The sequence below is a fragment of the Oryza glaberrima genome, chromosome 4 (genome assembly GCF_000147395.1).
Source record: "Oryza glaberrima chromosome 4, OglaRS2, whole genome shotgun sequence".
Classification (NCBI taxonomy): Eukaryota; Viridiplantae; Streptophyta; class Magnoliopsida; order Poales; family Poaceae; genus Oryza; species Oryza glaberrima.
Genome location: NC_068329.1, coordinates 19,741,122 through 19,757,039, shown reverse-complemented (window position 1 = coordinate 19,757,039; position 15,918 = coordinate 19,741,122). Strand labels below are relative to the sequence as shown.

Sequence of the window (15,918 nt, the reverse complement as noted above, 5' to 3'; positions counted from 1 at the left end):
GATTTGACAAGCCCCATCATCAAGACGACGTGCGCTTGGCTTCCCAAGTCAAGAGACAAGACATGCATTTAATGTAAAGATTATAATACTTCTCCACCAGAGCTAGGTTAGGTTGTTGGGCCCATGTGGTAACCCCTTGAGGTATAAAAGGAGGTCCAGGCCTAGTGGTGGAGGAGGGGGGACTTCCGAGCGAACTGGCGCTTGAGTCTCGCAGCCCCAGGCACTTGTGTTCTACACTCGACCATAATCCCAAACACAGAAGTAGGGTATTACGTTTCTTAGCGGCCCGAACCTGTATAAACCCCTTTTGTCTCATCATCTTTGGGGGATTGAACCCCCTCAAGATCACACAGCTTCGCTCACCGAATCCTCGAATCTCACCCGCTGCCCCCGGCCGAACTCACAAAGGGGGGCCTCACGGTTCCCTGGTAGAGGAGTTCATTCTCCGACAGATTGCTACACTACCAATTTATAGGTAGTGTTAAATTTTAGGTAAGTTTTGGCACTACCAATAATTTGGTAGAGATTTCTATTGATTTGGCAAGTTTTAGCATCCATCCAAACATCACACAAGTACTATTTAGATTAAAAAGTTTAGTAGGGCAAGATTTGGCACTACCAAAAACAGCCATTGATGCTCGTTGGGGGGGGGGGGGAATTGTAGCAACCGAACTTATCTGAGTATTGCACAGTGGAGTAGTAGCCAAAAGGCCATTTTGGATTGAAGCCAAAATGTAACCTTACCTATTTATTGGTAGCTTCAATAGTGATAGTGTATGTTTGGATTGAAGTCAAATCATTAATAATGTCTATTAACAATTTGGCACTAATCTAGAACTTTCTTCTCTATATCATCAATATTTGGCTTTACATTGGTAGCAATTCAAATATGTACCATGCATCTCTACCCTACTAAAAAATTAGTAGTACCAAAACATGCCAAAAATTTGGCACTATCAAAGATTTGGTAGGTAAAGGTTGGTTTGGTTTGTAGCCTAAATAGACCTTACCAAATTTTGTCAATACCAAATTTTGGCAAGTTTTGGCATGACTAATTTTGGTAAGGTAAAGTTGCGTTTGATTGAAGCCAAAATAGCCTAAGTTCACTATTGAAATAACCTATTTTCTTAGGCATGCCAAAATTTGGCTTCAAACCAAATAGACACTAAACACTATTGAAATTGCCAAATATTGGTAAGCCTAATTTAGACCTCAAGCCCTAAATAACCAAACAGCCCCAAAGTTCTGTCATGGCAAAGATCATGAAAAGCATGTGACTCTTCCTCAAGCATTTGCTATAAGCATACCAATTTTGTTGTTTAAGAGTTCCGTTTCGACGTTTGCCCTCTCCTCTTTTGGTGTTTACATCCGCAGAATACATCCGAGTGAAATTTTAGTTGTTTCTAGTATTTGTCCTGACTTTGAACATGTAACATAATATTGGATTTCTCACGGTTATGGTACTGACATATACTACGATGTTCCACTAACTAAAGCGTGATTAAATTTGGCATGGTTTTCCTAACTAATTTTTTACTTTGATTTTTTCATTACTACGATGTTCCTAGCAACAAAACCACAATCATATGAAAGTAAATTCAAATGTCAATATAATAATATTATTTTTGTAAAATAAAACATAATTTATAAAAAAATAGTATTTGTTAAATATTTAGATAGTTGAATTTTAATACGTGCATACCTTATTCAGTGACACGGGTGGAGTAATGTGTTATGTATGATTTATGAAAAATCTCATTTGTACTCTAGATAAACTCGATACTATAAGCTATCGACCAAGTTTTAACGATTTTTAGCCGGCTTGAAATGTGCATCTCCAACTGTTTGTTCAAAATTCGTCGATTTTCATTCAAAATCAACGATAAATCGATGACTTGGGTGGAGTTCAAAATTTGATATATAAGGAATCGAGATTATGTGCTTGTTTACTTTGTAGCCGCTCTCAACCTTACCTGTTTTTTTTTTGGCACATTTTTGTATTACTAGGTTTTGGTATACTGGATGTGTTTAATTTAAAGCCTTATCAAAATTTGGTAGAATTTTTTAAGTACAAACTAATAGAATTACTAAAGTTTAATAAGGTAATGTTGGTAAGCATACGTTTGGTTTATCTTATCAAAATTTAATACTCCATCCGTCCAAAAAAAACTCAACTTCTAGAGTTTGAATTTTGTCCCAAAAAACCAACTTCTACCCTCCTACCTACCTTCAGCACGTAAAACGATAAGTTTTATCTCTTCAATACCCTTTATCTACCTATCATTTTTACTGTTTTTTTCAATGATTAAGAGCATTTTAGTCATTCACCATCTCCACTAATTCCACCTTGGGATGCTAGTAATGCATTTTTTTTTGGACGGAGGGAGTATAAGATTCAAAGTGAGAATACAATGAAGGAGCCTAACAAGCATGATGGCTTGATATATAAGATCCATCCAACGCATGCGCGTTTTATCCGATAATATAGGGCCTGTTCACTTTGATGCTATTTTCAACCATACTATTTTTTTAAGCTGTCAAAAAAATATCTACGTTTACTTTATTGCCAAATTTGGTAAATACATAAGAAATCCTGGTAAAATTTTGGCAATTTTACCATTTTGTAAAAGTTTTGGCAATGGCAAAATTTGATAAGGTTTATTTTAGCTACAATCTGAACATGTCCATTGTACTATAATGGTATGTTAGCTTTTATGTTAGCTATTATAACATGCATGTAAATTGACACGATAACAGATAGATAATACGCGGTCCTCTTTTTTAAGTATTAGAGTGGTCTTATTTCTCAGTCTCTTGGTCAACACAACATCCACATGTTTCTATCCCAACCATTATTACCAACAACTAATGGAACGTTTACCTCGCGATAAACGTATCCAAAATGGTCAGGAAGCTCAATTTTTTTTTACACGCCATGAAATTCACTTGACTGACCGGACTAGAGAGAGATCCAAAGAGTAGATCGGGGCGTGGAGAAAAAAGAAGTCCAGATAGACCCCGGACCCCACGAGTCCAGTCAATCGCAAACAGCGCCCACCCACGACGAACACAAACAGTAAGAACCACCAACGAAACCGATCTAACCCAAGCGAACTCCCCACTCCACCCGCAAGCAAGGGTAGTAGACTAGTAGTAGGCGAAAGAAAAAAAAAATCCCCCCAAACGAGAGAAGCGGCAGCGACGACGACGACGACGGCGACAGCAGCAGCGGCGGCAGAAGCAGCAGAAGCAACCCCCTCCTCCGCCGCTCCGCCCCATCGGATCGAGGCCGCCCTAGGGTTTCCCCCCTGCTCCGCCCCTCCGCCTCCCCCCTCTCCGCCGCGCGCGCGCGGGGAGCCACCAAACCCTAGGACGGCAAACCCGGCGCGATCGCCCACGGTGGAGGCCTCGTCGGCGGCCGAGAGGAGCCGCTCCGGGCTCGGGTCGGGGTTCCGGTACCTCACCGGCGCCGCCTCCGGGTGGTGGGACCGGTGGATGGTCATGGGAGCCAGCGGCTCCAAGCTCGAGAAGGCCCTCGGCGACCAGTTCCCGGAAGGCGAGCGCTACTTCGGCCTCGAGAACTTCGGCAACACCTGCTACTGCAACAGTGTCCTCCAGGTCTCTATCCCCCTAGCCCTCACGCCTCCGTAGCTTGTGGATTTGCTGTGACTGAACGCGCGGTATGCTCGGTGTGATTCTGGGGATTGTGATGAGCGTTCTATGTTGTAGTATCGTAGTATAAGTAGCTTGATTCAGTGCCTGACATGCTTTGAGTTTTGATTGGGTGGTTTGTTCGATAACCTTTGTGCTGCCTTTGATTGTTCCAGTTGACTTGTGTAGGTTCCTAATCATGTATTTATGTTACTGTAATAGATGATTAGTACATTAGAGTTTGTGTGCTTTTTTTTTTGCGAAATGTGTTGTTATGGGTAGAATATGTCAATTCTGCAGTAATACAAGCTGTTGTGAGTTGTGCGGCATGTATATTAGCACTATGCTTGCATGGTTAAATGGTTAGCTTCATCTTATATAGAGATGTAAAGAATGCTGGGTTCCAGTCGTTCTGTATGTTGACCGTCCTGCCAATAGCTTCATATTTTTGGAATGCAAGTATTAGTTTCTCTCTATTAGCACCCATGTATGTAAGTAGCTCTAGAATTGAATGTGGTAGACATATATGGGTGTGGTGGCCCGAAATTTAGAATCAATGTGTTCATCTGAATAGTATTCAAAGTTATCTGGTTCCAGTTATCTGAACAGACTTTGTTATGCAAGAATTAAGTTAGAACTTATAAGTCTAGCAATATACAACGTGCTTTCATTTATCTGGTTCCAGTTTGAATCGTCTGCTCATCTGTATGTGGCATTGCCGTGACAACTTTTATGCCTTTAATCTGAAGCTCTTAGTATATGAGTACAATTCAATAAGATCTGTATGTGAGAAGAAAGCTTTGAATATTTCAATTAAGTAACTGGTAATGGCACCAGTGGGTTGAAAACATTGTAGGGTGTATTTGACAAATGCAGGATCACTTTCTGCCCATTTTCTTTTAGAATGGAAGTTTGAGGCATTTCCTAGCAGTTAAAGCTATAGGACATTTCTGACAATACTTTTACCCACTTCTGAATATTCGTTTTATTTGATTGAGGATCTTCTTAGGACACATAATTTTGTCTGTTCTGTTGTGGATCGTTATCCTTATTGTGCGAGAAACCCACAGGAGACAATTTTAGTGTTCACTATCTTAGTACCTTCGCTATAGTTGTAGATCTACCTTATATTTGTAAAGTTCTGTGCATAATATTGTAGTTGTCATGAAATATGATGAACAAGTTTATATTTTATTATATCTTGGTATGCAATAGTCAAATAATGTTATCATTCCTGAACCATATTAAATTATGGACTATTTCTATTTGGTAAATGTTCTGCTGTAATCTCTTCTTCACAGTTTGCAATCTTACAACTTGCACTGCACAGTCAATTATTTTTTATGCACCTTATTATTTACATGAACCTTACAATGATACTTGTGTTCCAGGCACTATATTTCTGCATCCCGTTCAGGGAGAAATTGCTGGAATATTATGCAAATAACAAAACTCCTGGAGATGCGGAGGAGAACCTTTTGACTTGTTTGGCGGATCTTTTCATGCAGGTAAAGTGGACAAAGTATAAGTTTCTTACTTGATGATAATGATATGTAACTGTGTTTGAGCATATTGTTGCTTTCAAAAACTTTGAATGGGTAACAGCTTCTTCATAACTGTTCTTCATTGCATTCAGTGGAACTTTCATCTACCAAGTATTATATTTCTGATTGTTAAGGACAATAGTACGCTGATGTTTTAGTTGAAGTAGGATTGTAACCATGATGCTAGTTGGTAGGCCCTATTTGCTTGGGGACTTACTCCCTCCGTCCCAAAAAAAGGCAAACCGTGGGTTTCCGTGCCAACGTTTGACTGTCCGTCTTATATGAATTTTTTTATAATTAGTATTTTCATTATTGTTAGATGATAAAACATGATTAATACTTTATGCGTGACTTATCTTTTTAATTTTTTTCATAATTTTTTCAAATAAGACGGACGGTCAAACGTTGGGCATGGAAACCAGGGTTTGTCTTTTTTTGGGACGGAGGGAGTATTAGCCTGCTTATAATCTAAATACCTAAACCTAAGCAAACAGAAAGTTTTTTTATTCGGCTTTTTTTAAAAGCCATAAGCCACTGTTGCACCAACAAGCCAAATGCTAGATTTGAGTAGCCCTTTTGGCTTTTGTGGGTTGGTGTTATCCCTCCACCCTTATACTTGTGGATTAAAAGCTATGGCCTTGCAGACTACAAATTTCAAATAGCTAGATTAAGAGCTTATGCTGAAAAAAGTGGTGGGTCTTAGGCTCATTCCTGGGAGAAGAATATCAGAATATGGTAAGTCCTATTCTATATTATGTAAAGGCCTTAAGTTTTAGTAATGCCTTACAGGGTGGCATCAAGTGACTTGTATCTGCTGTGCAGCCTTTAAAATATCTGTTCCCTCTCTTCAGGATGACACGATGCTGTAACTGTAGTAGACAGAAGCATGCAAAGTATTTTTATTTTCATTCTAACAGTTCTCAAGAACAAATGTTTTTGTTACGATAATTTAAGAACTTATATTGTCCTATTGATTATGCTTCTGCAATAAGGGGTTATCTGTAATGGCATATTTTAGTTGTAGTGGATGTCGTGGTGTTGTCATGCCGATGACAGGGTGTCAAGTCAGTTGAAAGCAATCAGTACTCAATATTATTCCCAGACCATTCACCCTGAGTCCTTGATTTGAGGTGAGAAGACCCTTTAAAGGATAGATAATCACAAAGAAATAAACAGTTCTATCAGAGGTCTAGGAGATAGGGATCTCTGATCTGGCTTCTGTGGTTTCTCTCTGCGCTGCTGCTTAATCTCTGAGGAGAACCTGGTGGACGTGGAAGAAGTTGTGGAGGCATTAGGGGGTAGCAGTATGGCAGAGGAAAGAAGGATAGGTCATAGGTCAGGAAAGTAGTGAAGACTGCTACCTGGTGTTGGTGTGAGTTTGATTCTATGGAAGTGGAAGCCTGGCAGTATCAGGACATGAGATTACGTAGGTAGTGAGGTAGCTGGCCGTCTCACATATTATCCCCCTCCTGCTATTTGTGTGCTCCATGTGTTGATTAGGGTGCCAGCTTTTGTTTAGCACCCTCATCCATTGAAGTCATCATATAATCGCTGCCAGGGTGAAGTTTCGTATGTTGCCAGTTAATAAATCTCTATTGCACTGAGTTTGAAGGTTTTACGTCATCGTGTGTTGATCAGAGAATTATGATGGAAGCCACTTGATAGCACTGTGCAGCTCCATATGAGATATATTTGTTGTCTGTGTGCTATTTTCTTGTTTGGGTATCTTGAGGTGATTTTTCTAGTCTTCAGAGAGTGCACTGTTTATTGGAAGCCACTTGATAGCACTATGCAGATATATTTGTTGTCTGTGTGCTATTTATTTGTTTGGGTTTTCTTGGGGTGATTTTTCTAGTCTTCAGAGAGTGCACTGTTTATTGGAAGACTTATATCAACTTACTTAGAGTAATGTACACTGACCTGCTGTTAAAATCAGCATATATTCTAAAATCCATCACACAAGTTGATTACCAAATAAGATATTTGGCTTGATGTCGTACCCACAAATTCATTGATCTGTGTGCATTGTGTTTACTGCTCGGTTTTGTATGGTCTCTGAAATTTCTGTCAGGATATTGTCTCTGTCAGCAACTTAATGGATCATAATATATATTGCAGGTAAGCCAGTCAAAGAAAAAGACTGGCGTTATCGCTCCAAAACGCTTTGTCCAAAGAGTAAAGAAACAGAATGAACTATTTCGCAGCTACATGCACCAGGTACCTTGCATGTATTATTATAGTAGTACAATTTGTTGATTTGTGAAGCATTGTGATGACATTGTCACGTTCACACAATATAAGAGCACATTTTCATCTGCTATAATTTGAAGCTTCATGCTGACCAAATTGATGCAATTTAATACAAACTCCATAATCGTTTTTTACTTTCAAATGTTCCATTTATTAATTGGTCTGAGTGATGTCATTTTCATTATTGGTATAGTTGGCATTTAAAGCTGACAATTGATTTTGTTGGAGAAAAGATAATTGTGTTTGTATTCACTAATAATAATTTACCCTTCCATGATTACTGTGTAGGATGCACATGAGTTCTTAAATTTTCTGTTGAATGAGCTTGTTGATATTCTGGAAAAGGAGTCTAGTGCTGCGAAGGACTCCCCTCAATCATCATCTCCTGAAAAGGTTCCAAACGGGCCAGTTCAACCTTTAGCCAATGGTGTTAGAAAAGAACCACCGGTTACCTTGGTGCATAAGAATTTTCAGGTGACTGAACTCGCTGAAAATACCTTGCAGCTTTCCACCCTTAAAGAGCTCGGGTCATTGTCATCTTATTTTTCTCGTAACATGTGTAGGGCATACTGACCAATGAGACCAGATGCTTAAGATGCGAGACAGTAACGGCAAGGGATGAAACATTTTTTGATCTGAGTGTTGATATTGAGCAGAATAGTTCTATCACAAGCTGCTTGAAAAACTTCTGCTCCACGGAAACTTTAAATGCTGAGGACAAATTCTTCTGTGACAAATGCTGCAGGTACAACTATGTATTATATTTATTTTACACTGCATTTTCTTTTCTTCACAATGCAGCAAGAATTCTTTGAACTATTGATTTGTTTTCATAATGTGCCATTTCCATCTTTGCTTGGTGAGCACTTGTTTGGTATATGTGCACAACAGCGCAAAGCCCTAACTGGTCACCTTTCCTTTGAAGAACCTGTTATATGCTGTAGACTTTGGGTGAAACAGATGAAAATTGTGTGCTTTAACTACCATATGGGAAGGCTTGTAATCTTAACTATGCTGAGCTCCAATATTTTGATCTTGTTACAGCTTGCAAGAAGCACAGAAGAGAATGAAGATCAAGAAGGCTCCACACATATTAGTTATCCACCTAAAGCGCTTCAAGTACATAGAGCAGCTTGGTCGGTATAAGAAGCTTTCATACCGGGTTGTATTCCCAATGGAGCTGAAGCTCAGTACATCTGATGATGTAGATACCGAGTACTCCCTCTTTGCTGTCGTTGTCCATGTTGGAAGTGGCCCCAACCATGGACATTATGTAAGCCTTGTCAAAAGCCACAACCACTGGTTGTTCTTCGATGATGAAAATGTCGAGATGGTTGAGGAGTCGACCCTGCAAACATTCTTCGGTTCTTCACATGAATACTCAGGCAACACGGACCATGGATACATCTTGTTTTATGAGGGTCTTGGTGGGAAGAGTTAGATTGATTTTCTTCACCTTCCCTGTTCTTTTCTTTTTTTTTTTCTTTGGAGCATGCAAGAATACCGTTGTATTTACACAGCTATTTCATTACCTCCATGGAAAATTGTTGATCTCAGAGATTGTGAGTATGAACATGAGGACGCTGGATTTTGGGTGGTTTTAGTGTACAGAGCATAATGGAACCTTGCTCCTAGTGGTGAAATAAGGTGTAAATCATTAAGTACGCCTGACTTTTTTTTCGTCAGCATTGACATCTTTACCAAAGAATGCAACATTGCTCCTTGCGCGCAGTGTATTGATTCTAGTTTGGAATTTTTGATGTAGGCATTTCTTGATCCTGTTGTATTATTGTGTAAAGCTGTACGAAAGCTGCCTGAGAATCACGCGCTGAGTGAGAATTGTTGTAAGTTTGATTAGATTTAGGGAACTTGGTCGGTTATGCTTGCTGTGTAACTCATTATGTATTATGCTTGCTGTGTAACTCATTATGTATCGCTCCAATCATGTGATCTTGAAAGGAAAACATTTTTTTTCTCCTGTAGGAACTCTTGCATGTATTGTCTCCAATCATGTTGATCCTGAGAAATGGCTGAAGAAATTTCCTACCTGTAAAAGCTTGAAAGTAGAGACTTAGAAATGAAGATTACATAAAAATCCTGATGATACAATCTCCATCCAGTTCGTTCAACTGAATAAATCATGTCTCATTTTATTTTTTTTCCTTTTATTTCTTTTAAGAGGCTTTATTATTTTCAGATCCAAACAACCACTACCTGTTTGTTGGTCCTTGGACTCGCCGTAGAGCGTGACAACCAGACAGGCAGACAGACCATGAATTGCAGAGTGGGCTTGGGTTTGGGCTGCCTCCCTCTTGTTGAATTCACTTAGGGTTAGCAAGCCACGAACCGGACCAGTGCGCGGCTGCGCGCAACACTATACCCACCAGCAGCCATCACCGGATTCACCGCCGCCGCGCGCTCCTCTCTGTGTGAGCACGCACGCGAACCCCATCGCGCTCGATTGATCCGCCTCTTCCGACGCCCCCAACGCCGCGGCTTCTACCGCCCGGATGGCGCCGCATCTCCGCGATCTCTCCTCTCTAGTCTCCTCCATGGCTTCCGGTCCGCCTCGCGGGTGGCTACCGACGCTTGCGCGACGAGCCGCTTCGATCAGCAGGGCGGCGCTTAACCCTCCTGTCCGTCATGTTTCCCGGTGTGTTCCTTGTTCTGATGCTAAAGTTTGCGCTTCTAATCTGTTGTTAATGTTTTCTACATGGATTTCGACGAATTTAGGGATTTTTTTGTTAGAATTATTTGTTCTTATGATGCTGATTTTTTTAAGGGCAATTAGGGATTTTTCATTTTACTTAATCACATGTCACCCCTAAATCAGAGAACAAAATGCCAAAGAAAAATCCATTTCAGACATAGATAGTACATTACGATTTCAATCCTTGCTGATGGCATTTGAACCGGATCTTTGCAAAGAATTTACCCTTTTATGCTCTTTGCTCATAGATTCCCCTGTGGATCTCGGAACATGGCCAGCGGCAATGCAGTGAAAAGTGAGCAATTGGGTAAATCAGACGAGCGCCAACTCACCCCTTCTCCCAACGATCCTATCCACACAACCAACGGTATTATAAATTCCATGGACAAGCACTTTCCCATCACCCGAGGCATGGACAATGAAGAGAATGGGGCTGCAACTGAGTTCATTGCTCGTTATGGCGATGGCCGTCCTGCCAATGTTGAAGAGAATGGACGCAAAATTGTTAATGCCAAGTATAGCGATGAAGTTTTTTGTAGGACAACCGTGAAGGTCGCAGGTGTCAAACAAGATCCAAGGGGGGCAATTAAGGAGCTAACAGATGGTGAAGAAGATGCAAGGAACCAAAGTGCCAGCGAGGCCGATGATGATGATGATGATGATGAATATGAAGAGTTCAACGATCGCGTAGATAACTACAGCTGTTATGGTCCTGTCTCTTGGACGACATTTAAATGGAGCAGCCACCGTGATGGTTATATATACGACACCACCTTTGGATCTGGGTGGAAATGGGACTATCGTATCGCGGACCGTAATGAGAGTAAGTGTTTGATACATATTTTCCCATTGTTATCTGTTTTGTTCTTAGGAGAGTTCTCAAGCTCTAGTGTCAATATAAGGTTAGTGTTGCGCTGCCACTTATGCAATCCTAGGACGCTAGCCAGTCCTATGGCCGCTGAGGCCAGCCATCTGACTACACTTCTTGAACAACAAATAAGAGGATAAATTCTTTCTATTAGATGAGTCTGGAGTCTATAGTACATTAGGATATTATGTTATAAATAGAAATATATCACCCATTTAAGTTAGGAAAGGTTGGCATAATAGACGGTATTTGTATCAAGCCACAGATCTAAATATCAGAAGATTTTTTTTATCTACCACTACAAAGTGCCCTAATATGGGAATTTCCATTGGAAAGTATCTAATACGGTCTATGGGATCCACTCATCCACATCGCAAATTTCACCCTTATTTGCAATTGTTGAACTAGTCAAGACATGGAATTCTTTGCCCCCTGTCTTCTTCTACTTCACTCCCTTGCCTTGTTTGTTCATCTGTGGCCACAATCCAGTTCCCAGCTTGCATTAGGATACCATCATCCACCTCCCAGGTGATCATTCCCATGTCGGGCACGATCTTACTAATGATATCCCCTCAGTGGCACCACTGAATAGAGGCAACATTCTACCATGGCCCCAGTCGAATGAAGTTGTGGAGCGCATGCTTGAGGGGGACAATTGTGGACCAACAGAGTAGAGCCCTCTCAACCGGTTTGTTTCCCTCGATTTGGGACCTGATTTCCTTTTCTTTTTTTTCTCTCCTTTTTTTCTTTTCTCCTGTCTATCTGAGATGTGTTACTAGAAGTTTACATAAAGTGTTCTGCTTTCAGTAATTAGGTGGGGTAGGGGTGCGGGAATAAATTCAGACAGGAATTATCCAAACAACTGAAAAACTTGAGCGATTAGGAATTTAGAATGGACTTTCTACCTTTACTTTTATTATAACCAAGCAGGTATTTTATCTACTGTTAAGCTGTTGCAATTTGGTATGTAATCTTTGTTGTAGCTTGATTGGAGGCAATGATGTTATCAAATCCCAACAAAGATTGCAGCCTGAGTGATGGAACTTGCACGAGGCATACTCAACATTCCATGTTGCAAATTTTCTCAATAAAGTTGGCTAAAGTTTTTGGGGTTGATGGCTCAATGGAGTTGTATGGATACATTGCGGCACGGGATCTTCGGGACCCATTACTTAATTATATTGTCAATATTGGCAGAGATAATCCCATAATTGTGGAGCAGGTACATTCCCGTATGTTTATACAATTACTTCAAATTATTTTATCTGTTTCACAGTATTAGGCCAAACTTATAACATGCACGGAACAAATGTGATTAGAGCTTTTGTTGGTATCTTCCAGCCTCTTTTACATTACTGAATTTAGGATAGGGTGGAAATGTTGTATTAACTGCGCTCTTAATTGATAGTGTAGGCTCAGTTTGCAATCTTTTCTTTAATCATTTGAAATAGGGTTAGTCTATGGTGGTTGTGCCATATATATTCCTTATGTGACTGTTTTCTTTTCTGAAACAAAACAGACAGGCCACTACTGTCATTTTTATTGTAAAAAAGGCAAATTTCTGTTTTAAATAACATTCTTGCCCAAAATGGCAGCTGAAATACTCTAGCAATATTTTGGTGCTATAGCTCCAAAAAAATATGCTTCCATGCTATTAATGTTATAATATATGCAAAAGTAGCAAAACAATATTATGGAATGATAGCCCTATATGAAGTACTATATTGTGAAATGATGATTATGAACAGACCTGAATTATTTATGAAACTAAGTGCAAGTGAGTGTTCCGTGTTCCAAACAAAATCAAATAGAATAGTTTTGAACCCTTTGGTTTCTGCTTAGAACCGCGCAAAATTGTTTTTTTTAATTGTCTATAGACATATGAATGACCCCATCACAACAAAGCCTATATGATTAATATTTTGGAATTCAAAAATAACTCAAATAAGTAACGCTGGACAAACATTTCTTCTTTGGCACTCTTACACTCTTGACCCTTCATAACCATTATGTTTGATACGTGACAAGCATCTTGGGCATCAACTGTAAAATAATCCCTTGAGCTAGGTATTGTTGTGACTGAAATGCCACAAAGTAAGTATTTAGCTTTACAACCTCATCTTTTCACCTATACTTATGCTTATCAGCCAAAATTTGAATTTTCAACCTTAAATTTGGAGTTGATTTTGGGTTTTTTTTCCATCGAAGTTTATTTTCCAGCCTTCGCTTTTAGATAGTTAAGAATACATATAAAAAAGTTTTCTTTACAAATTATTTTTCGTTTGCAAATATATTGTTTGGTTTATTCCCCCATTCAGCGAAACGATAGGGCCGTTAGGTACTTCTTACTCTGCTACGAAGAGGTACTAAATAATTATTTTGTAGGGTTCCATCATCGAAATGACTGGCCCTAAGAGAGGGATCGATTTGTCTCGTGCTGTTCTAGTTGAATATGACATGAGGATCAAGACAGGAGAACGAGATGAGAATGATCTACAGCTGATTGATGGTGTATCATGTGTTAACGAAATACTGACATCAAGCAATCCAGTGATAAATCGCATTCATGGAGATTACGGCGCGGTAGACATAACTCGAGCGTGTCTTGACTACGCATTTGAAGCGACAGCAGATGTTGTCATATCAGAAGTGCAAACCGGTTTCAATTTGTGTGTCGGCTGTTTTACCAGTGGGTTACATGAGGAAATCCAGCTCTTTGATGGTGTGATTGGTGAGTCGCGTGGCTTGAGGAGGCATGTGGTTGCTGTCATGAAGAATAAGTGGATGGATTTGAAGTTTAAGGTAGGTTCTGTCTATTTCGCTGAACATTGTCTATCTTTCAAAGCGACCAATCATGGATGTGCTAGTGAAGAAATAAAGATCGGGTTCGCCTCAATCTCGGTGAAGGTCACTTGGTCAGCTTTGGATTAATGGATTGATTCCTCATGTGTATTTCATGGTGACTCAACAAAAACTACTATCATAAGCAAGCATTTTACTGTCTTCGCTTTTGTTTAGTTTGCTTGTGTTTGATTTTTTTTTTCAATGCATTCGGGCTTTATTTATTATCAATCACATATTTTTGCTAGAATTTTCTAATCCTCTATTTTCTATTTTTTTTTCGATTCACTTCTGCAGTCTACAGTGTCTAGAGAGATCGAGAGTTGAAGAGGCTGTTCAGAGATTGATGCCATTTTTTCGGCTAAGTTGCCAAAAGTGCGTGCATTTAGTTTGTTGTTAAACTTTGGACAATGCATAAGAAATCTTGCCAAATTTTTGGTAATATTGCCAACTTGCCAAAATTTTGGCAATTTATTTTGGCTACAATCTGAACAGCCCCGAAATAATTCTGCTTAAAAATTACTCCTGAAATATCTAGAGTACTTTTGCGGATCCAACCATCATCTTAGATCCTCCATTCAACAAACCCAGTAGCTTTTTTTTACCGCAATTTCTGATGGATGAAAACTTTAAGAGCATCACTAAACATATGGCACGTGAAGGGCCCTGCTAAATGCAAATTCTTCCTTTGATTTGCCACTCTGTCTTCTTCAGAAGCGTCGTATCGATAGCCACTCCGTATGTCCCTTTTGCGCTTAGTATCTTGAGACGTCGAACCACATCCTTCTCGACTGTGTGTTCGCTCGGCAGATCTGGCACTCGCTACAAATCTGGTGGCCATCATCTAGGGCCTGCTTACCTGAGCATCTTTGCGCCAGCTTCGACTATCTGGTTCTTCTAGTCTCTTGGCAGTTGTGGAAGGAGCAAAACTCCAGGGTTTCTGACTCGGCACTGTCACGCCCAGAAATTCACGAACCAGAATTTTTAAGCTGAATGTGCATTAAATCCCTGTCCAGGACCAGCTAGGGTACACAAACGACAATTGTTGACATATAGATCCACGTCTTACAAAAATATAAAAGATTACAAATGCAGCGGAAAAGATAAAACGAGTTAGACTTGGAAACTTGACTTTAGCAGCGGGGCGACTCCACTCCACAGGCCATTCTTGACGGCAGCGACGAAACCAACCTCTCTGAGACGGCTCCAACTGAGAAGAACTTCAACTCTGGTGTGGGGGAAAAGAGAGCAAGACTGAGTACTACCCACTGTACTCAGCAAGTCATACTGGAAGAGGAGGTATGATGCAGGATATAACCAAAGGAGGCTAAACGTTCTTTTGCATAAAGCAGGCATTTCAAAGCAGTAGTTGAAAGCAGTAAAACAGTTGTAGTACCTAATCAATATTAACCAATCACTGTCCAACGCTACACCACGTTGCAACAGGCCCAACCAACCACCTGAACTACACCAGTTCATTGAACTAAACTAGGGGTGAGACTAATCACGGTGAATCTGGTTGATCGCCCATAACCGCAGGCACGACTATTCGAATAGTTTTACTCTGGCCAGAGGTGTACAACTATACCCACAAGACACGATTCCACATATGTCGCCATGCCCCGAAGTATCACCATGATACTGCAAAGGGGGAAATCGTGACAAGACCCTCCACATAACCCTCCCCTAACCATCCACACCACGCTAAGGTTTCACCCCCACCCCTCAAAAGGCAGTGGGCGGTCCCCTCTTGCGCCGCGGTGAATCCGGCAGCTGGACAACCGGACACCCCGGCCGACCCAACTCCATCACGCCCACCCTCGCCACCGGTGCCTAGGAAAGGGTCGAGCTATACTTCAGATCAAGCAGTTACCCACTCCCACTTGTAGTAAGCACGATAAGTCTCCCAGGGTTTCCCGTGAACCGGTCCTTAATTGCCATGGGTGCGACCAGCAAAACCATGCACCCACAGCCCACCATTCAGTGTATTTTAATTAACTAACACCATTGCGGTGGCACCAATCCAAAACTATGCTCATAGTCAGAGTCTATAC

General features: G+C 40.5%; 2 protein-coding genes across 3 annotated transcripts; both read left to right on the top strand.

Moving 5' to 3' along the window:
- Positions 1 to 3,097: 3,097 nt before the first annotated feature.
- Positions 3,098 to 9,423, top strand: LOC127771111 (ubiquitin carboxyl-terminal hydrolase 4-like). The gene is made up of 6 exons (XM_052296938.1): positions 3,098 to 3,618; positions 5,043 to 5,159; positions 7,314 to 7,412; positions 7,734 to 7,919; positions 8,009 to 8,190; positions 8,490 to 9,423. Exons 1-6 carry the CDS (start codon positions 3,496 to 3,498, stop codon positions 8,884 to 8,886), a joined length of 1,104 nt encoding a protein of 367 aa, XP_052152898.1. The 5' UTR covers positions 3,098 to 3,495; the 3' UTR covers positions 8,887 to 9,423.
- Positions 9,424 to 9,748: 325 nt separating this feature from the next.
- On the top strand, positions 9,749 to 14,114 carry LOC127769318 (uncharacterized). Of its 2 annotated transcripts, none has more exons than XM_052294860.1 (3): positions 9,749 to 10,098; positions 10,404 to 10,978; positions 12,007 to 12,155. In XM_052294860.1, the coding sequence occupies exons 1-3, from the start codon at positions 9,956 to 9,958 to the stop codon at positions 12,009 to 12,011; spliced, it is 723 nt and encodes a 240-aa protein (XP_052150820.1). In that variant the 5' UTR covers positions 9,749 to 9,955; the 3' UTR covers positions 12,012 to 12,155. The 2 variants fall into 2 exon arrangements, with proteins under 2 accessions (XP_052150820.1, XP_052150819.1); XM_052294859.1 differs by lacking the exon at positions 9,749 to 10,098 and adding an exon at positions 13,409 to 14,114 and having other exon boundaries at positions 10,830 to 10,978; positions 12,007 to 12,245.
- The last annotated feature ends 1,804 nt before the right edge of the window (positions 14,115 to 15,918 follow it).

Excerpts from the sequence above, each read along its gene's own strand:
- LOC127771111 (XM_052296938.1), top strand. The coding sequence starts at position 3,496 with ATGGTCATGGGAGCCAGCGGCTCCAAGCTCGAGAAGGCCCTCGGCGAC. Across the intron at positions 3,619-5,042 it reads ACTGCAACAGTGTCCTCCAG|GCACTATATTTCTGCATCCC; the intron begins GTCTCTATCCCC and ends CTTGTGTTCCAG. Across the intron at positions 8,191-8,489 it reads TTCTGTGACAAATGCTGCAG|CTTGCAAGAAGCACAGAAGA; the intron begins GTACAACTATGT and ends ATCTTGTTACAG.
- LOC127769318 (XM_052294859.1), top strand. The coding sequence starts at position 12,021 with ATGATGTTATCAAATCCCAACAAAGATTGCAGCCTGAGTGATGGAACT. Across the intron at positions 12,246-13,408 it reads ATCCCATAATTGTGGAGCAG|GGTTCCATCATCGAAATGAC; the intron begins GTACATTCCCGT and ends ATTATTTTGTAG.